Source organism: Pristiophorus japonicus, chromosome 6 (genome assembly GCF_044704955.1).
Source record: "Pristiophorus japonicus isolate sPriJap1 chromosome 6, sPriJap1.hap1, whole genome shotgun sequence".
In the NCBI taxonomy this organism is placed as follows: Eukaryota; Metazoa; Chordata; class Chondrichthyes; family Pristiophoridae; genus Pristiophorus; species Pristiophorus japonicus.
Genome location: NC_091982.1, coordinates 146,565,087 through 146,592,864, shown reverse-complemented (window position 1 = coordinate 146,592,864; position 27,778 = coordinate 146,565,087). Strand labels below are relative to the sequence as shown.

The window sequence follows — 27,778 nt, the reverse complement described above, 5'->3', positions numbered from 1 at the left end:
CTAGTCCTTGGGGTTGTCCATGTGAGAGCCCTGGTCCTTTGGGTTGTTCATGTGTGAGCACTGGTCCTTTGGGTTGTTCATGTGTGGACTCTGGTCCTTTGGGTTGTCCATGTGTGGGCCCTGGACTTCTGGGCTGTCCATGTGTGGGCCCTGGTCCTTGGGGTTGTCCACGTGTGGCCTCTGGTCCATTGGGTTGTCCATGTGTTGGCTCTGATCTTTGGCTGAGTCGGAGTGTTTGACTTTCTGTTCTGGGCTGCCTTCCCAGTGCTTCCATTGATTGAACAATTTCTCTGCTTGAGTTCTTTTAAGATTTATTGTCATTGTTAAATCTTGTCCCATCAGCTCACTCATGTCCGTGGGCTTTGGTGCCCCTGTTTTGAGCTTTAGCGGAGTTCGAGCATTGTGTCTGTGTCGAAACTGTTTGTTGTGGAGCATTGTGGTGTATTGCAGTTCTGGAGTGATGATGCGAAGGCACTGCACCTTATTATTGTTGTTCAGCTGTGGGTTCAGATTATAACCGAGGATTCTTGCAATGCCAAACTGGAAAGGTTTGATGGCGGTGTCATTCACCATGGAGGGGTCAACAGCTCCATCACTGTGAAGGCAGACTTTCATCAGCCCAGTCCGCATTTGCCTCAGGGCCTCCACCTCTTGCTGCATTCTTTCTTTTCCAATTGTCTCGTCAATTTTCCGCCAGAATGTTCTATTGAAGTGACGGTAGAGAGCCCAGTCCAATGTGTTCCATTCCTTTATGTTTTCGATGGTCTCATCAGCCATATGTTGCTTGGTGTCATTGCTTCTAAAGTTGAGCTTAAAGGAAACCACATCATCAAGCTCCCAGCAAAGGGCTTCTTTTAGGAGAATCATTGATTCGTCAAAGTACTCGGTGATCAGAATGAGATTAAAGGTTCTCTCAATTTTGTTGACAACAAAGGACTCGTTACCTTTTGAGTAATTGCCGTTGTTATTGAATCCAAAGTCAAACCACAAAAGGTTCCTGGCATAGTGATTGTTTGTTCTACTGGCTTCATAATATCTCCAGGGATACTTGGCAAACTCACTCAAGGTTTCAGCATGAAGGAAAGCTGGAACAGAGAGCTTGTAATAAGTAAAAGTTGATTCCACCATTGCAGTTGGATTCCGAATGATTGAAAAGTAGAAAGTGTCATTGGGCATAACCATCTCCACCTGTGGGAAGCGAGACCACGTTAGGATCAACACATTAATCTAAGGAAATTACTCTTCTCACAATTTCTGACATCTACACGATTCTGCATAATGCACAACAGACATGGTTAGCAGTAAACCAGGTTTGTTCTTCATGATTGTACATGCACACGTGATGCAGGAACAGCACTACATCAAGGGCAAGTTGATCTCATTCCAGGACATTATAGGAAGCCTGTCGAAAAAATGTGATTGGTGCGATGATGTTAATGAGAATGTGACTGGTGCAAATATGATGGTAAGAATGTGATTGGTGCGATGATGATGAAAATGGAAATGTGATTGGTGCGATGATAAGAATGTGATTGGAGCGATGATGATGATGAGAGTGTGATTGGTGCGATGGTGATGAGAATATGATTGGTGTGATGATGATGATGATGAGAATGTGATTGGTGTGCTGATGATGATGAGAATGTGATTGGTGCAATGATCATGATGATGAGAATGTGATTGGAGCGATGATGATGATGAGAATGTGATTGGTGTGATGATGATGAGAATGCGATTGGTGCGATGATGATAATGAGAATGTGATTGGTGCGATGATGATGAGAATGGGATTGTTGCGATGATGATGAGAATGTGATTGGTGCGACGATGATGATGAGAGTGCGATTGGTGCGATGATGATGATGATAAGAGTGTGATTGGTGCAATGATGATGAGAATGGGATTGTTGCGATGATGATGAGAATGTGATTGGTGCGACGATGATGATGAGAGTGCGATTGGTGCGATGATGATGATGATAAGAGTGTGATTGGTGCAATGATGAAGATGCTGATGAGAATGTGATTGGTGCGACGATGATGATGAGAATATGATTGGTGCAATGATGATGAGAATGTGATTGGTGCGATGATGAGAATGCGATTGGTGCAATGCTGATGAAGGTGAGAATGTGATTGGTGCGATGATGATGAGAATGAGAGTGTGATTGGTGCGATGATGATGAGAATGTGATTGGTGCAATGATGAGAATGCGATTGGTGCGATGATGAGAATGCGATTGGTGCGATGATGAGAATACGATTGGTGCGATGATGAGAATACGATTGGTGCGATGATGATGATAATGAGAGTGTGATTGGTGCAATGATGATGAAAATGTCATTGGTGCGATGATGATGATGATGAGAATGCGATTCGTGCAATGATGATGATGAGAATGTGATTGGTGCAGTGATGATGATGAGAATGTGGTTGGTGCGATGATGATGATGACGAGAATGTGATTGGTGCAATGATGACGTTGATAAGAATGTGATTGGTGCAATGATGATGATGATGAGAATGTGATTGGTGCAATGATGATGATGAGAATGTGATTGGTGCAATGATGATGATAATGTTATTGGTGCAATGATGATGAGAGTGTGATTGGTGCGATGATAATGATAATGTGATTGGTATGATAAGAATATGATTGGTGCGATGATAATGATGAGAATGTGATTGGTATGATGATGATAATGTGATTGGTGCTATGATGATGATGATGAGCGTGTGATTGGTGCGATGATGAAGATGATGAGAATGTGATTGGTGCGATGATGATAAGAATATGATTGGTGCGATGATAATGATGATGAGAATGTGATTGGTGTGATGATGATGAGAATGTGATTGGTGTGATGATGATAATGTGATTGGTGCGATGATGAAGATGAGAATGTGATTGGTGTGATGATGATAATGTGATTGGTGCGATGATGAAGATGAGAATGTGATTGGTGCGATGATGAAGATAAGAATGTGATTGATGCGATAATGATGAGAATGTGATTTGTGCGATGATGATGAGAATGTGATTGGTGCGATGATGATGATGATGATGAGCGTGTGATTGGTGCGATGATGATGAGACTGTGATTGGTGCGATGATGATGATGAGAGTGTGATTGGTGCGATGATGATGAGAATGTGATTGGTGCGATGGTGATACTGAGAATGTGATTGGTGCGATGATGATGATGACCATGTGATTGGTGCGATGATGATGATGAGAGTGTGATTGGTGCGATGATGATGAGAATGTGATTGGTGCGATGGTGATGCTGAAAATGTGATTGGTGCGATGATGATGATGACCATGTGATTGGTGCGATGATGATGAGAATGTGATTGGTGCGATGGTGATACTGAGAATGTGATTGGTGCCATGATGATGATGAGAATGTGATTGGCGCGATGATGATGAGGATGAGAATGTGATCGGTGCGATGATGAAAATGAGAATCTGATTGGTGCAATGATGAGAATGCGATTGGTGCAATGATGATGAAGGTGAGAATGTGATTGGTGCGATGATGATGAGAATGAGAGTGTGATTGGTGCGATGATGATGAGAATGTGATTGTTGCGATGGTGAGAATGCGATTGGTGCGATGATGAGAATGCGATTGGTGTGATGATGATGATAATGAGAGTGTGATTGGTGCAATGATGATGAAAATGTCATTGGTGCGATGATGATGATGAGAATGCGATTCGTGCAATGATGATGATGAGAATGTGATTGGTGCAGTGATGATGATGAGAATGTGGTTCGTGCGATGATGATGATGATGAGCGTGTGATTGGTGCAATGATGATGTTGATGAGAATGTGATTGGTGCAATGATGATGATGATGAGAATGTGATTGGTGCGATGATGATGAGAATGCGATAGGTGCGATGATGATGATGAGAATGTGATTGGTGCGATGATGATGTTGATGAGAATGTGATTGGTGCAATGATGATGATGAGAATGTGATTGGTGCAATGATGATGATAATGTTATTGGTGCAATGATTATGAGAGTGTGATTGGTGCGATGATGAAGATGATGAGAATGTGATTGGTGCGATGATGATGACGAGAATGTGATTGGTGCGATGATGTTGATGAGAATGTGATTGGTGCAATGATGATGAGAGTGTGATTGGTGCGATGATAATGATGATGAGAATGTGATTGGTATGATGATGATAATGTGATTGGTGCAATGATGATGATGAGCGTGTGATTGGTGCGATGATGAAGATGATGAGAATGTGATTGGTGCGATGATGATAAGAATATGATTGGTGCGATGATAATGATGATGAGAATGTGATTGGTGTGATGATGATGAGAATGTGATTGGTGCGATGATGATAAGAATATGATTGGTGCGATGATAATGATGATGAGAATGTGATTGGTGTGATGATGATAATGTGATTGGTGCGATGATGAAGATGAGAATGTGATTGGTGCGATGATGAAGATAAGAATGTGATTGATGCGATAATGATGAGAATGTGATTGGTGCGATGATGATGAGAATGTGATTGGTGCGATGATGATGATGATGAGCGTGTGATTGGTGCGATGATGATGAGACTGTGATTGGTGCGATGATGATGAGAATGTCATTGCGCATGCGATGATGATGAGTTTGTCATTGGTGCGATGATGATGATGAGAGTGTGATTGGTGCGATGATGATGAGAATGTGATTGGTGCGATGGTGATACTGAGAATGTGATTGGTGCGATGATGATGATGAGAATGTGATTGGCGCGATGATGATGAGGATGAGAATGTGATCGGTGCGATGATGAAAATGAGAATGTGATTGGTGCGATGACGATGATGATGATAAAAATGTGATTGGTGCGATGATGATGCTGGTGAGAATGTGATTGGTGCGATGATGAGAATCCGATTGGTGCAATGATGATGAGAATGAGAGTGTGATTGGTGCGATGATGATGAGAATGCGTTTGGTGCGATGATGAGAATGCGTTTGGTGCGATGATGAGAATGCGATTGGTGCGATGATGATGATAATGAGAGTGTGATTGGTGCAATGATGATGTTATTGGTGCAATGATGATGATGAGAATGTGATTGGTGCAATGATGATGATGAGAATGTGATTGGTGCAATGATGATGATGAGAATGTGATTAGTGCGATGATGATGAGAATGTGATTGGTGCGATGATGATGTTGATGAGAATGTGATTGGTGCAATGATGATGAGAGTGTGATTGGTGCGATGATAATGATGATGAGAATGTGATTGGTATGATGATAATGTGATTGGTGCGAAGATGATGAGGATGATGAGCGTGTGATTGGTGCGATGATGAAGATGATGAGAATGAGATTGGTTCGATGATGATAAGAATATGATTGATGCGATGATAATGATGATGAGAATGTGATTGGTGTGATGATGATGAGAATGTGATTGGTGCGATGATGATAAGAATATGATTGGTGCGATGATAATGATGATGAGAATGTGATTGGTGTGATGATGATGATAATGTGATTGGTGCGATGATGAAGATGAGAATGTGATTGATGCGATAATGATGTGAGTGTGATTGGTGCGATGATGATGATGATGACCATGTGATTGGTGCGATGATGATGAGAATGTGATTGGTGCGATGATGATGAGAATGTGATTGGAGCAATAATGATGAGAATGTGATTGATGCGATAATGATGAGAATGTGATTGGTGCGATGATGATGATGATGACGAGAATGTGATTGGTACAATGATGCTGAGAATGTGATTGGACCGATGATGATGAGAATGTGATTGTTGCGATGATAATGATGATGAGAATGTGATTGGTGTGATGATGATGAGAATGTCATTGGTGCGATGATGATAAGAATATGATTGGTGCGATGATAATGATGATGAGAATGTGATTGGTGTGATGATGATGATAATGTGATTGGTGCGATGATGAAGATGAGAATGTGATTGATGCGATAATGATGTGAGTGTGATTGGTGCGATGATGATGATGATGACCATGTGATTGGTGCGATGATGATGAGAATGTGATTGGTGCGATGATGATGAGAATGTGATTGGAGCAATAATGATGAGAATGTGATTGGTGCGATGATGATGAGAAAGTGATTGGTGCGATGATGATGATAATGCGATTGGTGCGATGATGATGATGATGATGAGAATGTGATTGGTGCGATGATGATGATGAGATTGTGATTGGTGCGATGATGATGATGATGAGAATGTGATTGGTGTGATGAAGATGAGAATGTGATTGATGCGATGATGATGAGAATGTGATTGATGCGATGATGATGGTGATGAGAATGTGATTGGTGCGATAATGATGAGAATGTGATTGGTGCGATGATGATGATGATGACGAGAATGTGATTGGTACAATGATGCTGAGAATGTGATTGGACCGATGATGATGAGAATGTGATTGTTGTGATGATAATGATGATAATGTGATTGGTGCGATGATGATGAGAATGTGATTGGTGCGATGATAATGATGAGAATGTGCGATGATGATGAAGATGAGAATGTGATTGGTGCGATGATGATGAGAATGCGATTCGTGCGATGATGATGATGTTGAGAATGTGATTGGTGCGATGATGATGATTAGAAAGTGATTGGTGCGATGGTGATGAGAATGCGATAGGTGCGATGATGATGAGAATGTGATTGGTGCGATTATGATGATGAGAATGCGATTCGTGCGATGATGATGATGATGAGAATGTGATTCGTGTGCTGATGATGAGAATGTGATTGGTGCAATGATGATGATGAGAATGTGATTGGTGCAATGATGATGATGACGAGAATGTGATTGGTGCAATGATGATGAGAATGCGATTCATGCAATGATGATGAGAATGTGATTGGTGCAGTGATGATGATGAGAATGTGATTGGTGCGATGATGATGATGACGAGAATGTGATTGGTGCAATGATGATGATGATGAGAATGTGATTGGTGCAATGATGATGATGAGAATGTGATTGGTGCGATGATGATGAGAATGCGATAGGTGCGATGATGATGAGAATGTCATTGGTGCTATGATGATGTTGATGAGAATGTGATTGGTGCAATGATGATGATGAGAATGTGATTGGTGCAATGATGATGATAATGTTATTGGTGCAATGATGATGAGAGTTTGATTGGTGCGATGATAATGATGAGAATGTGATTGGTGTGATAATAAGAATATGATTGGTGCGATGATAATGATGATGAGAATGTGATTGGTATGATGATAATGAGATTGGTTGCGATGATGATGATGATGAGCGTGTGATTGGTGCGATGATGAAGATGATGAGAATGTGATTGGTGCGATGATAAGAATATGATTGGTGCGATGATAATGATGATGAGAATGTGATTGGTGTGATGATGATGAGAATGTGATTGGTGCGATGATGAAGATGAGAATGTGATTGGTGCGATGATGAAGATAAGAATGTGATTGATGCGATAATGATGAGAATGTGATTGGTGCAATGATGATGAGAATGTGATTGGTGCGATGATGATGATGAGCGTGTGATTGGTGCGATGATGATGAGACTGTGATTGGTGCGATGATGATGAGACTGTGATTGGTGCGATGATGATGATGATGAGAATGTCATTGGTGCGCATGCGATGATGATGAGATTGTCACTGGTGCGATGATGATGATGATAGTGTGATTGGTGCGATGATGATGATGATGACCATGTGATTGGTGCGATGATGATGAGAATGTGATTGGTGCGATGGTGATACTGAGAATGTGATTGGTGCCATGATGATGATGAGAATGTGATTGGCGCGATGATGATGAGGATGAGAATGTGATTGGTGCGATGATGAAAATGAGAATGTGATTGGTGCGATGACGATGATGATGATAAAAATGTGATTGGTGCGATGATGATGCTGGTGAGAATGCGATTGGTGCGATGATGAGAATGCGATTGGTGCAATGATGATGAAGGTGAGAATGTGATTGGTGCGATGATGATGAGAATGAGAGTGTGATTGGTGCGATGATGATGAGAATGCGATTGGTGCGATGATGAGAATGCGATTGGTGCAATGATGATGAAGGTGAGAATGTGATTGGTGCGATGATGATGAGAATGAGAGTGTGATTGGTGCGATGATGATGAGAATGCGATTGGTGCGATGATGAGAATGCGATTGGTGCGATGATGATGAGAATGCGATTGGTGCGATGATGAGAATGCGATTGGTGCGATGATGATGATAATGAGAGTGTGATTGGTGCGATGATGATGAGAATGTGATTAGTGCGACGATGAGAATGTGATTGGTGCAATGATGAGAATGCCATTGGTGCGATGATGATGAAGATGAGAATGTGATTGGTGCGATGATGGTGATAATGAGAGTGTGATTGGTGCAATGATGATGAGAATGTGATTGGTGCGATGATGATGTTGATGAGAATGTGATTGGTGCAATGATGATGAGAGTGTGATTGGTGCGATGATAATGATGAGAATGTGATTGGTGTGATAATAAGAATATGATTGGTGCGATGATAATGATGATGAGAATGTGATTGGTATGATGATGATAATGTGATTGGTGCGATGATGATGATGATGAGCGTGTGATTGGTGCGATGATGAAGAAGATGAGAATGTGATTGGTGCGATGATAATGATGATGAGAATGTGATTGGTGTGATGATGATGAGAATGTGATTGATGCGATGATGATGGTGATGAGAATGTGATTCGTGCAATGATGATGATGAGAATGTGATTGGTGCCGTGATGATGATGAGAATGTGGTTGGTGCGATGATGATGATGACGAGAATGTGATTGGTGCAATGATGATGATGAGAATGTGATTGGTGCAATGATGATGATGATGATAATGTTATTGGTGCAATGATGATGAGAGTGTGATTGGTGCGATGATAATGATAATGTGATTGGTATGATAAGAATATGATTGGTGCGATGATAATGATGATGAGAATGTGATTGGTATGATGATGATAATGTGATTGGTGCTATGATGATGATGATGAGCGTGTGATTGGTGCGATGATGAAGATGATGAGAATGTGATTGGTGCGATGATAAGAATATGATTGGTGCGATGATAATGATGATGAGAATGTGATTGGTGTGATGATGATGAGAATGTGATTGGTGTGATGATGAAAATGTGATTGGTGCGATGATGAAGATGAGAATGTGATTGGTGTGATGATGATAATGTGATTGGTGCGATGATGAAGATGAGAATGTGATTGGTGCGATGATGAAGATAAGAATGTGATTGATGCGATAATGATGAGAATGTGATTTGTGCGATGATGATGAGAATATGATTGGTGCGATGATGATGATGATGAGCGTGTGATTGGTGCGATGATGATGAGACTGTGATTGGTGCGATGATGATGATGAGAATGTGATTGGTGCGATGATGATGATGACCATGTGATTGGTGCGATGATGATGATGAGAGTGTGATTGGTGCGAAGATGATGAGAATGTGATTGGTGCGATGGTGATACTGAGAATGTGATTGGTGCGATGATGATGATGACCATGTGATTGGTGCGATGATGATGAGAATGTGATTGGTGCCATGGTGATACTGAGAATGTGATTGGTGCCAGGATGATGATGAGAATGTGATTGGCGCGATGATGATGAGGATGAGAATGTGATCGGTGCGATGATGAAAATGAGAATGTGATTGGTGCGATGATGAGAATGCGATTGGTGCAATGATGATGAAGGTGAGAATGTGATTGGTGCGATGATGATGAGAATGAGAGTGTGATTGGTGCGATGATGATGAGAATGTGATTGTTGCGATGGTGAGAATGTGATTGGTGCGATGATGAGAATGCGATTGGTGCGATGATGATGATAATGAGAGTGTGATTGGTGCAATGATGATGAAAATGTCATTGGTGCGATGATGATGATGAGAATGCGATTCGTGCAATGATGATGAGTATGTGATTGGTGCAATGATGATGATAATGTTATTGGTGCAATGATTATGAGAGTGTGATTGGTGTGATGATAATGATGATGAGAATGTGATTGGTGCGATGATGATGATGAGAATGTGATTGGTGCGATGATGATGACGAGAATGTGATTGGTGCGATGATGTTGATGAGAATGTGATTGGTGCAATGATGATGAGAGTGTGATTGGTGCGATGATAATGATGATAATGTGATTGGTATGATAAGAATATGATTGGTGCGATGATAATGATGATGAGAATGTGATTGGTATGATGATGATAATGTGATTGGTGCGATGATGATGATGAGCATGTGATTGGTGCGATGATGAAGATGATGAGAATGTGATTGGTGCGATGATGATAAGAATATGATTGGTGCGATGATAATGATGATGAGAATGTGATTGGTGTGATGATAACGTGATTGGTGCCATGATGAAGATGAGAATGTGATTGGTGCGATGATGAAGATAAGAATGTGATTGATGCGATAATGATGAGAATGTGATTGGTGCGATGATGATGAGAATGTGATTGGTGCGATGATGATGATGATGAGCGTGTGATTGGTGCGATGATGATGAGACTGTGATTGGTGCGATGATGATGAGAATGTCATTGCGCATGCGATGATGATGAGTTTGTCATTGGTGCGATGATGATGATGAGAGTGTGATTGGTGCGATGATGATGAGAATGTGATTGGTGCGATGATGATACTGAGAATGTGATTGGTGCGATGATGATGATGAGAATGTGATTGGCGCGATGATGATGAGGATGAGAATGTGATCAGTGCGATGATGAAAATGAGAATGTGATTGGTGCGATGACGATGATGATGATAAAAATGTGATTGGTGCGATGATGATGCTGGTGAGAATGTGATTGGTGCGATGATGAGAATCCGATTGGTGCAATGATGATGAGAATGAGAGTGTGATTGGTGCGATGATGATGAGAATGCGTTTGGTGCGATGATGAGAATGCGTTTGGTGCGATGATGAGAATGCGATTGGTGCGATGATGATGATAATGAGAGTGTGATTGGTGCAATGATGATGTTATTGGTGCAATGATGATGATGAGAATGTGATTGGTGCAATGATGATGATGAGAATGTGATTGGTGCAATGATGATGATGAGAATGTGATTAGTGCGATGATGATGACGAGAATGTGATTGGTGCGATGATGATGTTGATGAGAATGTGATTGGTGCAATGATGATGAGAGTGTGATTGGTGCGATGATAATGATGATGAGAATGTGATTGGTATGATGATAATGTGATTGGTGCGATGATGATAAGAATATGATTGATGCGATGATAATGATGATGAGAATGTGATTGGTGTGATGATGATGAGAATGTGATTGGTGCGATGATAAGAATATGATTGGTGCGATGATAATGATGATGAGAATGTGATTGGTGTGATGATGATGATAATGTGATTGGTGCGATGATGAAGATGAGAATGTGATTGATGCGATAATGATGTGAGTGTGATTGGTGCGATGATGATGATGATGACCATGTGATTGGTGCGATGATGATGAGAATGTGATTGGTGCGATGATGATGAGAATGTGATTGGAGCAATAATGATGAGAATGTGATTGGTGCGATGATGATGAGAAAGTGATTGGTGCGATGATGATAATGCGATTGGTGCGATGATGATGATGATGATGAGAATGTGATTGGTGCGATGATGATGATGAGATTGTGATTGGTGCGATGATGATGATGATGATGAGAATGTGATTGGTGTGATGAAGATGAGAATGTGATTGATGCGATGATGATGAGAATGTGATTGATGCGATGATGATGGTGATGAGAATGTGATTGGTGCGATAATGATGAGAATGTGATTGGTGCGATGATGATGATGACGAGAATGTGATTGGTACAATGATGCTGAGAATGTGATTGGACCGATGATGATGAGAATGTGATTGTTGCGATGATAATGATGATGAGAATGTGATTGGTGTGATGATGATGAGAATGTCATTGGTGCGATGATGATAAGAATATGATTGGTGCGATGATAATGATGATGAGAATGTGATTGGTGTGATGATGATGATAATGTCATTGGTGCGATGATGAAGATGAGAATGTGATTGATGCGATAATGATGTGAGTGTGATTGGTGCGATGATGATGATGATGACCATGTGATTGGTGCGATGATGATGAGAATGTGATTGGTGCGATGATGATGAGAATGTGATTGGAGCAATAATGATGAGAATGTGATTGGTGCGATGATGATGAGAAAGTGATTGGTGCGATGATGATGATAATGCGATTGGTGCGATGATGATGATGATGATGAGAATGTGATTGGTGCGATGATGATGATGAGATTGTGATTGGTGCGATGATGATGATGATGATGAGAATGTGATTGGTGTGATGAAGATGAGAATGTGATTGATGCGATGATGATGAGAATGTGATTGATGCGATGATGATGGTGATGAGAATGTGATTGGTGCGATAATGATGAGAATGTGATTGGTGCGATGATGATGATGATGACGAGAATGTGATTGGTACAATGATGCTGAGAATGTGATTGGACTGATGATGATGAGAATGTGATTGTTGCGATGATAATGATGATAATGTGATTGGTGCGATGATGATGAGAATGTGATTGGTGCGATGATAATGATGAGAATGTGATTGGTGCGATGATGATGAAGATGAGAATGTGATTGGTGCGATGATGATGAGAATGCGATTCGTGCGATGATGATGATGTTGAGAATGTGATTGGTGCGATGATGATGATTAGAAAGTGATTGGTGCGATGGTGATGAGAATGCGATAGGTGCGATGATGATGAGAATGTGATTGGTGCGATGATGATGATGAGAATGCGATTCGTGCGATGATGATGATGATGAGAATGTGATTCGTGTGCTGATGATGAGAATGTGATTGGTGCAATGATGATGAGAATGTGATTGGTGCAATGATGATGATTAAAATGTCATTAGTGCGATGATGATGAGAATGCGATTCGTGCAATGATGATGATGAGAATGTGATTGGTGCAGTGATGATGATGAGAATGTGATTGGTGCGATGATGATGATGACGAGAATGTGATTGGTGCAATGATGATGATGATGAGAATGTGATTGGTGCAATGATGATGATGAGAATGTGATTGGTGCGATGATGATGAGAATGCGATAGGTGCGATGATGATGATGAGAATGTCATTGGTGCTATGATGATGTTGATGAGAATGTGATTGGTGCAATGATGATGATGAGAATGTGATTGGTGCAATGATGATGATAATGTTATTGGTGCAATGATGATGAGAGTTTGATTGGTGCGATGATAATGATGAGAATGTGATTGGTGTGATAATAAGAATATGATTGGTGCGATGATAATGATGATGAGAATGTGATTGGTATGATGATAATGAGATTGGTTGCGATGATGATGATGAGCGTGTGATTGGTGCGATGATGAAGATGATGAGAATGTGATTGGTGCGATGATAAGAATATGATTGGTGCGATGATAATGATGATGAGAATGTGATTGGTGTGATGATGATGAGAATGTGATTGGTGCGATGATGAAGATGAGAATGTGATTGGTGCGATGATGAAGATAAGAATGTGATTGATGCGATAATGATGAGAATGTGATTGGTGCGATGATGATGAGAATGTGATTGGTGCGATGATGATGATGAGCGTGTGATTGGTGCGATGATGATGAGACTGTGATTGGTGCGATGATGATGAGACTGTGATTGGTGCGATGATGATGATGATGAGAATGTCATTGGTGCGCATGCGATGATGATGAGATTGTCACTGGTGCGATGATGATGATGATAGTGTGATTGGTGCGATGATGATGATGATGACCATGTGATTGGTGCGATGATGATGAGAATGTGATTGGTGCGATGGTGATACTGAGAATGTGATTGGTGCCATGATGATGATGAGAATGTGATTGGCGCGATGATGATGAGGATGAGAATGTGATTGGTGCGATGATGAAAATGAGAATGTGATTGGTGCGATGACGATGATGATGATAAAAATGTGATTGGTGCGATGATGATGCTGGTGAGAATGCGATTGGTGCGATGATGAGAATGCGATTGGTGCAATGATGATGAAGGTGAGAATGTGATTGGTGCGATGATGATGAGAATGAGAGTGTGATTGGTGCGATGATGATGAGAATGCGATTGGTGCGATGATGAGAATGCGATTGGTGCAATGATGATGAAGGTGAGAATGTGATTGGTGCGATGATGATGAGAATGAGAGTGTGATTGGTGCGATGATGATGAGAATGCGATTGGTGCGATGATGAGAATGCGATTGGTGCGATGATGATGAGAATGCGATTGGTGCGATGATGAGAATGCGATTGGTGCGATGATGATGATAATGAGAGTGTGATTGGTGCGATGATGATGAGAATGTGATTAGTGCGACGATGAGAATGTGATTGGTGCAATGATGAGAATGCCATTGGTGCGATGATGATGAAGATGAGAATGTGATTGGTGCGATGATGATGATAATGAGAGTGTGATTGGTGCAATGATGATGAGAATGTGATTGGTGCGATGATGATGTTGATGAGAATGTGATTGGTGCAATGATGATGAGAGTGTGATTGGTGCGATGATAATGATGAGAATGTGATTGGTGTGATAATAAGAATATGATTGGTGCGATGATAATGATGATGAGAATGTGATTGGTATGATGATGATAATGTGATTGGTGCGATGATGATGATGATGAGCGTGTGATTGGTGCGATGATGAAGAAGATGAGAATGTGATTGGTGCGATGATAATGATGATGAGAATGTGATTGGTGTGATGATGATGAGAATGTGATTGATGCGATGATGATGGTGATGAGAATGTGATTCGTGCAATGATGATGATGAGAATGTGATTGGTGCCGTGATGATGATGAGAATGTGGTTGGTGCGATGATGATGATGACGAGAATGTGATTGGTGCAATGATGACGTTGATAAGAATGTGATTGGTGCAATGATGATGATGATGAGAATGTGATTGGTGCAATGATGATGATGAGAATGTGATTGGTGCAATGATGATGATGATAATGTTATTGGTGCAATGATGATGAGAGTGTGATTGGTGCGATGATAATGATGTGATTGGTATGATAAGAATATGATTGCTGCGATGATAATGATGATGAGAATGTGATTGGTATGATGATGATAATGTGATTGGTGCTATGATGATGATGATGAGCGTGTGATTGGTGCGATGATGAAGATGATGAGAATGTGATTGGTGCGATGATAAGAATATGATTGGTGCGATGATAATGATGATGAGAATGTGATTGGTGTGATGATGATAATGTGATTGGTGCGATGATGAAGATGAGAATGTGATTGGTGTGAGGATGATGATAATGTGATTGGTGCGATGATGAAGATAAGAATGTGATTGATGCGATAATGATGAGAATGTGATTTGTGCGATGATGATGAAAATATGATTGGTGCGATGATGATGATGAGAGTGTGATTGGTGCGATGATGATGAGAATGTGATTGGTGCGATGGTGATACTGAGAATGTGATTGGTGCGATGATGATGATGACCATGTGATTGGTGCGATGATGATGATGAGAGTGTGATTGGTGCGATGATGATGAGAATGTGATTGGTGCGATGGTGATACTGAGAATGTGATTGGTGCGATGATGATGATGACCATGTGATTGGTGCGATGATGATGAGAATGTGATTGGTGCCATGGTGATACTGAGAATGTGATTGCTGCCAGGATGATGATGAGAATGTGATTGGTGCGATGATGAGAATGCGATTGGTGCAATGATGATGAAGGTGAGAATGTGATTGGTGCGATGATGATGAGAATGAGAGTGTGATTGGTGCGATGATGATGAGAATGTGATTGTTGCGATGGTGAGAATGTGATTGGTGCGATGATGAGAATGCGATTGGTGCGATGATGATGATAATGAGAGTGTGATTGGTGCAATGATGATGAAAATGTCATTAGTGCGATGATGATGAGAATGCGATTCGTGCAATGATGATGATGAGAATGTGATTGGTGCAGTGATGATGATGAGAATGTGATTGGTGCAATGATGATGTTGATGAGAATGTGATTGGTGCAATGATGATGATGATGAGAATGTGATTGGTGCAATGATGATGATAATGTTATTGGTGCAATGATTATGAGAGTGTGATTGGTGTGATGATAATGATGATGAGAATGTGATTGGTGCGATGATGATGATGAGAATGTGATTGGTGCGATGATGATGACGAGAATGTGATTGGTGCGATGATGTTGATGAGAATGTGATTGGTGCAATGATGATGAGAGTGTGATTGGTGCGATGATAATGATGATAATGTGATTGGTATGATAAGAATATGATTGGTGCGATGATAATGATGATGAGAATGTGATTGGTATGATGATGATAATGTGATTGGTGCGATGATGATGATGAGCGTGTGATTGGTGCGATGATGAAGATGATGAGAATGTGATTGGTGCGATGATGATAAGAATATGATTGGTGCGATGATAATGATGATGAGAATGTGATTGGTGTGATGATGATAATGTGATTGGTGCCATGATGAAGATGAGAATGTGATTGGTGCGATGATGAAGATAAGAATGTGATTGATGCGATAATGATGAGAATGTGATTGGTGCGATGATGATGAGAATGTGATTGGTGCGATGATGATGATGATGAGCGTGTGATTGGTGCGATGATGATGAGACTGTGATTGGTGCGATGATGATGAGAATGTCATTGCGCATGCGATGATGATGAGTTTGTCATTGGTGCGATGATGATGATGAGAGTGTGATTGGTGCGATGATGATGAGAATGTGATTGGTGCGATGGTGATACTGAGAATGTGATTGGTGCGATGATGATGATGAGAATGTGATTGGCGCGATGATGATGAGGATGAGAATGTGATCAGTGCGATGATGAAAATGAGAATGTGATTGGTGCGATGACGATGATGATGATAAAAATGTGATTGGTGCGATGATGATGCTGGTGAGAATGCGATTGGTGCGATGATGAGAATCCGATTGGTGCAATGATGATGAGAATGAGAGTGTGATTGGTGCGATGATGATGAGAATGCGTTTGGTGCGATGATGAGAATGCGTTTGGTGCGATGATGAGAATGCGATTGGTGCGATGATGATGATAATGAGAGTGTGATTGGTGCAATGATGATAATGTTATTGGTGCAATGATGATGATGAGAATGTGATTGGTGCAATGATGATGATGAGAATGTGATTGGTGCAATGATGATGATGAGAATGTGATTAGTGCGATGATGATGACGAGAATGTGATTGGTGCGATGATGATGTTGATGAGAATGTGATTGGTGCAATGATGATGAGAGTGTGATTGGTGCGATGATAATGATGATGAGAATGTAATTGGTATGATGATAATGTGATTGGTGCGATGATAATGATGATGATGATGAGCGTGTGATTGGTGCGATGATGAAGATGATGAGAATGTGATTGGTGCGATGATGATAAGAATATGATTGATGCGATGATAATGATGATGAGAATGTGATTGGTGTGATGATGATGAGAATGTGATTGGTGCGATGATAAGAATATGATTGGTGCGATGATAATGATGATGAGAATGTGATTGGTGTGATGATGATGATAATGTGATTGGTGCGATGATGAAGATGAGAATGTGATTGATGCGATAATGATGTGAGTGTGATTGGTGCGATGATGATGATGATGACCATGTGATTGGTGCGATGATGATGAGAATGTGATTGGTGCGATGATGATGAGAATGTGATTGGAGCAATAATGATGAGAATGTGATTGGTGCGATGATGATGAGAAAGTGATTGGTGCGATGATGATGATAATGCGATTGGTGCGATGATGATGATGATGATGAGAATGTGATTGGTGCGATGATGATGATGAGATTGTGATTGGTGCGATGATGATGATGATGATGAGAATGTGATTGGTGTGATGAAGATGAGAATGTGATTGATGCGATGATGATGAGAATGTGATTGATGCGATGATGATGATGATGAGAATGTGATTGGTGCGATAATGATGAGAATGTGATTGGTGCGATGATGATGATGACGAGAATGTGATTGGTACAATGATGCTGAGAATGTGATTGGACCGATGATGATGAGAATGTGATTGTTGCGATGATAATGATGATGAGAATGTGATTGGTGTGATGATGATGAGAATGTCATTGGTGCGATGATGATAAGAATATGATTGGTGCGATGATAATGATGATGAGAATGTGATTGGTGTGATGATGATGATAATGTCATTGGTGCGATGATGAAGATGAGAATGTGATTGATGCGATAATGATGTGAGTGTGATTGGTGCGATGATGATGATGATGACCATGTGATTGGTGCGATGATGATGAGAATGTGATTGGTGCGATGATGATGAGAATGTGATTGGAGCAATAATGATGAGAATGTGATTGGTGCGATGATGATGAGAAAGTGATTGGTGCGATGATGATGATAATGCGATTGGTGCGATGATGATGATGATGATGATGAGAATGTGATTGGTGCGATGATGATGATGAGATTGTGATTGGTGCGATGATGATGATGATGATGAGAATGTGATTGGTGTGATGAAGATGAGAATGTGATTGATGCGATGATGATGAGAATGTGATTGATGCGATGATGATGGTGATGAGAATGTGATTGGTGCGATAATGATGAGAATGTGATTGGTGCGATGATGATGATGATGACGAGAATGTGATTGGTACAATGATGCTGAGAATGTGATTGGACTGATGATGATGAGAATGTGATTGTTGCGATGATAATGATGATAATGTGATTGGTGCGATGATGATGAGAATGTGATTGGTGCGATGATAATGATGAGAATGTGATTGGTGCGATGATGATGAAGATGAGAATGTGATTGGTGCGATGATGATGAGAATGCGATTCGTGCGATGATGATGATGTTGAGAATGTGATTGGTGCGATGATGATGATTAGAAAGTGATTGGTGCGATGGTGATGAGAATGCGATAGGTGCGATGATGATGAGAATGTGATTGGTGCGATGATGATGATGAGAATGCGATTCGTGCGATGATGATGATGATGAGAATGTGATTCGTGTGCTGATGATGAGAATGTGATTGGTGCAATGATGATGATGAGAATGTGATTGGTGCAATGATGATGATTAAAATGTCATTGGTGCGATGATGATGAGAATGCGATTCGTGCAATGATGATGATGAGAATGTGATTGGTGCAGTGATGATGATGAGAATGTGATTGGTGCGATGATGATGATGACGAGAATGTGATTGGTGCAATGATGATGATGATGAGAATGTGATTGGTGCAATGATGATGATGAGAATGTGATTGGTGCGATGATGATGAGAATGCGATAGGTGCGATGATGATGATGAGAATGTCATTGGTGCTATGATGATGTTGATGAGAATGTGATTGGTGCAATGATGATGATGAGAATGTGATTGGTGCAATGATGATGATAATGTTATTGGTGCAATGATGATGAGAGTTTGATTGGTGCGATGATAATGATGAGAATGTGATTGGTGTGATAATAAGAATATGATTGGTGCGATGATAATGATGATGAGAATGTGATTGGTATGATGATGAGATTGGTTGCGATGATGATGATGATGAGCGTGTGATTGGTGCGATGATGAAGATGATGAGAATGTGATTGGTGCGATGATAAGAATATGATTGGTGCGATGATAATAATGATGAGAATGTGATTGGTGTGATGATGATGAGAATGTGATTGGTGCGATGATAAGAATATGATTGGTGCGATGATAATGATGATGAGAATGTGATTGGTGTGATGATGATGATAATGTGATTGGTGCGATGATGAAGATGAGAATGTGATTGGTGCGATGATGAAGATAAGAATGTGATTGATGCGATAATGATGAGAATGTGATTGGTGCGATGATGATGAGAATGTGATTGGTGCGATGATGATGATGAGCGTGTGATTGGTGCGATGATGATGAGACTGTGATTGGTGCGATGATGATGAGACTGTGATTGGTGCGATGATGATGATGATGAGAATGTCATTGGTGCGCATGCGATGATGATGAGATTGTCACTGGTGCGATGATGATGATAGTGTGATTGGTGCGATGATGATGATGATGACCATGTGATTGGTGCGATGATGATGAGAATGTGATTGGTGCGATGGTGATACTGAGAATGTGATTGGTGCCATGATGATGATGAGAATGTGATTGGCGCGATGATGATGAGGATGAGAATGTGATTGGTGCGATGATGAAAATGAGAATGTGATTGGTGCGATGACGATGATGATGATAAAAATGTGATTGGTGCGATGATGATGCTGGTGAGAATGCGATTGGTGCGATGATGAGAATGCGATTGGTGCAATGATGATGAAGGTGAGAATTTTGATTGGTGCGATGATGATGAGAATGAGAGTGTGATTGGTGCGATGATGATGAGAATGCGATTGGTGCGATGATGAGAATGCGATTGGTGCAATGATGATGAAGGTGAGAATGTGATTGGTGCGATGATGATGAGAATGAGAGTGTGATTGGTGCGATGATGATGAGAATGCGATTGGTGCGATGATGAGAATGCGATTGGTGCGATGATGATGAGAATGCGATTGGTGCGATGATGAGAATGCGATTGGTGCGATGATGATGATAATGAGAGTGTGATTGGTGCGATGATGATGAGAATGTGATTAGTGCGACGATGAGAATGTGATTGGTGCAATGATGAGAATGCCATTGGTGCGATGATGATGAAGATGAGAATGTGATTGGTGCGATGATGATGATAATGAGAGTGTGATTGGTGCAATGATGATGAGAATGTGATTGGTGCGATGATGATGTTGATGAGAATGTGATTGGTGCAATGATGATGAGAGTGTGATTGGTGCGATGATAATGATGAGAATGTGATTGGTGTGATAATAAGAATATGATTGGTGCGATGATAATGATGATGAGAATGTGATTGGTATGATGATGATAATGTGATTGGTGCGATGATGATGATGATGAGCGTGTGATTGGTGCGATGATGAAGAAGATGAGAATGTGATTGGTGCGATGATAATGATGATGAGAATGTGATTGGTGTGATGATGATGAGAATGTGATTGGTGCGATGATAAGAATATGATTGGTGCGATGATAATGATGATGAGAATGTGATTGGTGTGATGATGATGATAATGTGATTGGTGCGATGATGATGAGAATGTGATTGGTGCGATGATGATGAGCGTGTGATTGGTGCGATGATGATGATGATGATGAGAATGTCATTGGTGCGATGATGATGAGAATGTGATTGGTGCGATGGTGATACTGAGAATGTGATTGGTGCCATGATGATGGTGAGAATGTGATTGGCGCGATGATGATGAGAATGTGATTGGTGCGATGGTGATACTGAGAATGTGATTGGTGCCATGATGATGATGAGAATGTGATTGGCGCGATGATGATGAGGATGAGAATGTGATCGGTGCGATGATGAAAATGAGAATGTGATTGGTGCGATGACGATGATGATGATAAAAATGTGATTGGTGCGATGATGATGCTGGTGAGAATGTGATTGGTGCGATGATGAGAATGCGATTGGTGCAATGATGATGAAGGTGAGAATGTGATTGGTGCGATGATGATGAGAATGTGATTGTTGCGATGATGAGAATGTGATTGTTGCGATGATGAGAATGCGATTGGTGCGATGATGAGAATGCGATTGGTGCGATGATGATGATAATGAGAGTGTGATTGTTGCGATGATGAGAATGCGATTGGTGCGATGATGAGAATGCGATTGGTGCGATGATGATGATAATGAGAGTGTGATTGGTGCGATGATGATGAGAATGTGATTAGTGCGATGATGAGAATGTGATTGGTGCAATGATGAGAATGCCATTGGTGCGATGATGATGAAGATGAGAATGTGATTGGTGCGATGATGATAATGAGAGTGTGATTGGTGCAATGATGATGAGAATGTGATTGGTGCGATGATGAGAATGCGATTGGTGTGATGATGAGACTGCGATTGGTGCGATGATGATGGAGATGAGAATGTGAATGGTGCGATGATGATGAAGATGAGAATGTGATTGGTGCGATGATGATGAGAATGAGAGTGTGATTGGTGCGATGATGATGAGAATGTGATTGGTGCGATGATGATGAAGATGAGAATGTGATTGGTGCGAGGATGATGATAATGAGAGTGTGATTGGTGCGATGATGATGAGAATGTGATTGGTGCGATGATGATGAAGATGATAATGTGATTGGTGCGATGATGATGAAGATGAGAATGTGATTGGTGCGATGATGATGAGAATGAGAGTGTGATTGGTGTGATGATGATGAGAATGTGATTGGTGCGTGATGAGAATGTGATTTGTGCGATGATGATGAGAATGTGATTGGTGCGATGATGAGAATGCGATTGATGCGATGATGATGAAGATGAGAATGTGTTTGGTGTGATGATGATGAAGATGGTGAGAATGTGATTGGTGTGACGATGAGGAGAATTGATGCTTCGGAGAATGTGACCAGTGCGATGATGATGATGAGAAAATGTGATTGTTTCGAACATGAGAATGTGATTGTTGTAATGATGATAATGAGAATGCCATTGGTGCAATGATGAGGAGAACGTGATTGGTGCGATGATGATGATGAGAATGTGATTGGTGTGATGATGATGATGAGAATGTGATTGGTGCGATGATGATGAGAATACCTTTGGTGCGATGATGATGATGTCAATGTCATTAGTTGCTCTGGGAATATTATTGGTGAAGCCTGTTCTGCCAGTTTCAGTACAATTCCGTTAACTAATCTTCGCACCTCTCCACGTGGAATGGCACTGTCCCAACACATTCTCATCTCCACGAGATGAAATAGTTGAAATTGGACTGTTCTTCTTGCATTTCTGTTCCTCCCTGCTTCCATGGGCACCTGTCTCTCTTTACTAACAGGCTCATTGACCTACCTGTGGTAAGTAGAACCTCAGGTGATTACACATGATGTCGTATTGCATACTGGCACCTGGGAAATCTTCCACCTCTGCTGCGGAGAATTGCTTGGGATAGCCAAACTGGAACCCCTTATGGCGTGGGAGTGCGAAGGTCAGATTCCTGGCCTCTCCGAACCGGTACAGAATATTTAAGATGGTGCTGCTGGCAGTTTTGTGGGTTTTTAAGAACATTATATGAGTCTTCGGTTGACAGGAAAGTTGCTGCTTCACTGGAGCACCATTAGATGTGTCGGCAATACTTGTGTTTCTGTTGGTCTCTGACACTTTCTTAACTTTCAGATTCACAACAAAATGTTTCCTAAAAGAAAGACAGAAATTCAGTCTTAGCAACAGGAACATTTACTGCACAGTACAGTATAGAAATACAGCAACACCGGAGATCAAATTTACAGCACCATTAGCAAACATAAATATAGAAATACAGGAACACCGGAAAATAGAAATACAGGAACACTGGGGAATGGAATTACAGTAACACTGGAGGACAGAAGTAGCAACATGCATAGAACTGATCACCTGTTGCTCTCATTCTTTAGCTATATTAATTTGTTTGTATCTAGAAAGCTATGGTTAAGGTGTAAGGAAAAGGGTGTTGTAGACAACAATGTCATAACAAGGAATGCTGGGATAACTAGGGATTAAGTCAAGGAATATGGGCAGTACTGGGTAAGTTTAGATATATCAGCAGTCGAGTGGGAGAAGCAGTGGTGTTTCATAAGAACATAAGAATTAAGAGCAGGAGCAGGCCATGCGGCCCCTCGAGCCAGCTCCGCCATTCAATAAGCTCATGGCTGATCTTTCACCTCAACTCCACTTTCCCGCCCGATCCCCATATTCTTTGATTCTCCTAGAGTCCAAAAATCTATCTATCTCAGCTTTGAATATAGTCAATGACTCAGCCTCCACAGCCCTCTGGAGCAGAGAATTCTAAAGATTCACAACCCTCTGAGTGAAGAAATTCCTCCTCATCTCTGTCTTAAATGGCCGACCCCTTATCCTGAGACTTGTGCCCCCTAGTTCTAGACACACCAGCCAGGGGAAACAACCTCTCAGCATCCACCCTGTCAATCCCCCTCAGAATGGTACATGTTTCAATGGGATCATCTCTCATTCTCCTAAACTTCAGAGAGTATAGGCCCAATCTACTCAATCTCTCCTCGTAGGACAACCCTCTCATCCCAGGAATCAATCTAGTGACGCTTTGTTGCACTGCATCTCACGCATCTAACCTTTCTCAGATAAGGAGACTAAAACACAGTACTCCAGGTGTGGTCTCACAAAAGCCCTTTACAATTGTAGTGAGACTTCTTTACACTTATACTCCAAACCCTTACAATAAAGGTCAACATGTCATTTGCCTTCTGGGGCTGAAATTCGGTGGCGTTGCGTTTGGGACGCAAAGTTTTAAAAGATTGACAATTTTAGGCCTACGAGATGGGCGACAAAATTGTGGGAAATTGGGCACTTTCCCCTCAGAAATGCAGCGAAGCGGTATCGGAGGTGCTAATGGCCTCAGGGGTGCGCTGCAGGGGTGCTATTACCACAGCTGCACCCAATTTCAGCTGACTTTCATTCACTGATAATGAGGTCGCTGTGCATTCCAGTTCTTAAAGGGGATGTCGTTTCTGGCACCTGGTCAATGTCATCATTTGTTCAGTTGCAAGGAAGGTGAGCGATGGCTGCTGCAAGACCTTGTGTAAGGGCCGCTCGATTCAGTAACCTGGCATTGGAGACATTGGTGGGGGCAGTGGAGAGAAGGAGGGAGGCACTGTTCCCTTCATCTGGGAGAAGGCCAACTCCACAGGAATTTAGGGCTATGTGGGCAGAGGTGGCTGCGGAGGTGTGGATAGAACCCCCACACAGTGCCGCAAGAAATTCAACGACCTCACTCGGGTGGTCAAGGTGAGTACATGTTTCCACAACTCTTACATACCAGCTTCTGAGCCTCTGTCTGTGCACACACTGCAAACCAGCACTTAACCCAGCAGGCAACCATCAACCATCTGAACCTATTCACAGTCACAGCCTCTTTTCCTGCCTTGCCCACATTCACAGCTATTTAACCACGGCAGGCATATCTTCCACATACATTGCTGGACCCTTACATAGGTTCCTGTGTTTTGCAGGCCAAGATGGTACACAACAGGATGGAGCAGCAACAGACTGGGGGGGGGGGGGGGTTGGGGCACGGGGAAGCTGAACTGTTCCAGCTTTTCGGTCTGAAGGAGCGAGTGCTGCAGCTCATTGGGCAGCAGGTGGTGGGTGCCGTGGCCATCGGAGACATCGAGCCCACTGGGGGCAACAATGGTATCTTTATGACTTTCCACCTCCTCATTCTGTCTGCCTTCCTTGCTCCATTCCTGCCCACCTGCCCTCACCTTAACGCGACTCTTGTACCATTTATGTTTTCAGATAATCAGCCAGCAGATGAGCAGCCTGTGCCCCCCCAACCCAATCATGAGGGAGTAGAACAGGGGGAGGAGGAGGATGAGGATGGGGATGGGGAGGAGGTGGAGGAGGATGAGGTAAGCATTGTGTCGCTGCTTCGCTCACCCACAGGCACCAGCTCAGATACTGGCATCATGCATTCATTAGAGGTTAGCTTAGGGCAGGGGTCTGCACTGGTTGATGCACTGGGGCTTAGTGGGCTGTAGCATGGTCAAGGGGAAAGGGAACGTCAGGAGCCATTTCCCCGGAGGGCGAGTTCGCACATGAGTTCTGCTGCACAGGACTCAGATGAAGATCTCGATGGGGAGGCGTTCATACAAAGGGTGATGGCCATGCACTCCGAGCTAATAGGTGCAATGGCCAGGGTGCCCGAGAGCCTCTCGGCAGTAGTAAGGAGCATGGAGGAGTCCGACTCCTGCATTGTACAGATCTCTGCACGCACCGTGGAGCCCATCATTGCCAGTGTACAGATGATGGCAGACTCCCAGACAGACAGTGCAGATCCAAACTGTTATGTATGTAAACCTGTAAATATCATGTCTAACCACCAGAGGGCTTATCGCCTAGAGTCCCAAGGGATCCCACGATCCCTTGAGAGCACCTGTATATAAGGAGGCCTCACAGGCTGGAGAGGCACTCTGAGATCTGTAATAAAGGACTATGGTCACACCTTACTTTGAGTTTGCAGTATCTAATCTGACTCTTTACTCAAGACATAACAACTGGCGACAAGATACCGATGACGAACACCATCGCAACAATGCAGAGAACTGTGGGCATCCTGGAGAAATTTTCGGAGGGAGATGATTGGGAAACTGTCGTGGAGCGACTTGACCAATACTTTGTGGCCAATGAGCTGGAAGGAGAAGCGAACGCTGCCAAATGAAGGGCGATCCTCCTCACCATTTGCGGGGCATCACCGTATTGCCTCATGAAAAACCTGCTTGCTCCAGTGAAATCCACAGACAAGTCATACGATGAGTTGTGCACACTGGTCCGGGAGCATCTAAACTCGAAGGAAAGCGTTCTGATGGTGAGGTATCGGTTCTACACATACAAGAGATCTTGAAAGCCAGGAAGTGGCGAGCTACGTTGCAGAGCTAAGGCGCCTTGCTGGACATTGCGAATTCGAAGGACACATGGAGCACATGTTCAGGGACTTCTTTGTACTTGGCATTGGCCATGAAGTAATACTTCTCAAACTTTTGACCCCAACCTTGAATAAAGCCATAGCGATAGCACAGGCGTTTATCTCCACCAATGACAATACCAAGCAAATTTCTTAGCACACTAGTGCTGCTGCAAGTATTTTGAACAAAGTATGGTAGTTTTCGAATCGAAATGTACATGGCAGGAATTACACGCCTGCAGCTGCACGTCCGCAGATGAATCAGAGTCCACCATCAAGGGTGGTGAATCCAAGGCCATTAACACCTTGTTGGCGCTGCGGGGGTGATCATCATTTCCATTCATGTCGCTTCAAAGGATATGTTTGCAAGGGCTGTGGAACAATGGGACACCTCCAACGCATGTGCAGGCGAGCTGCAAACCTTGCTAATCCTGCAAACCACCATGTTGCAGAGGAGGACAGATCCACGGTGGATCACGACAAACCAGAGCCTCAGACCAAGGAGGCAGAGGTATATGGGGTGCACACATTTACTACAAAGTGTCCCCCAATAATGCTGAAGGTTGAATTAAATGGACTCCCGGTGTCCATGGAGCTGGACACGGGCGCAAGCCAGTTCATAATGAGCAAAAAGACTTTCGATAAATTGTGGTGCAGCAAGGTTTCAAGGCCAGTCCTGACTCCCATTCGGACTAAACTGAGAACGTATACAAAGGAACTGATTCCCGTAATTGGCAGTGCTACCGTAAAGGTCTCCTACGCTGGAGCAGTGCACGAGTTACCACTCTGGATGGAACCGGGCGATGGCCCCAGACTATTCGGCAGGAGCTGGCTGGGAAAGATACGCTGGAATTGGGACAACATCCGTCAACGA

The 27,778-nt window shown here is 42.2% G+C and overlaps 1 protein-coding gene across 1 annotated transcript; it reads right to left on the bottom strand.

Moving 5' to 3' along the window:
• On the bottom strand, positions 1-26,229 carry LOC139266191 (galactose-3-O-sulfotransferase 2-like). Its single transcript, XM_070884024.1, has 3 exons — positions 26,039-26,229; positions 23,283-23,625; positions 1-1,188 (listed from the first exon to the last, which is right to left on the bottom strand). The coding sequence occupies exons 1-3, from the start codon at positions 26,227-26,229 to the stop codon at positions 1-3; spliced, it is 1,722 nt and encodes a 573-aa protein (XP_070740125.1).
• Between the last annotated feature and the right edge of the window lie 1,549 nt (positions 26,230-27,778).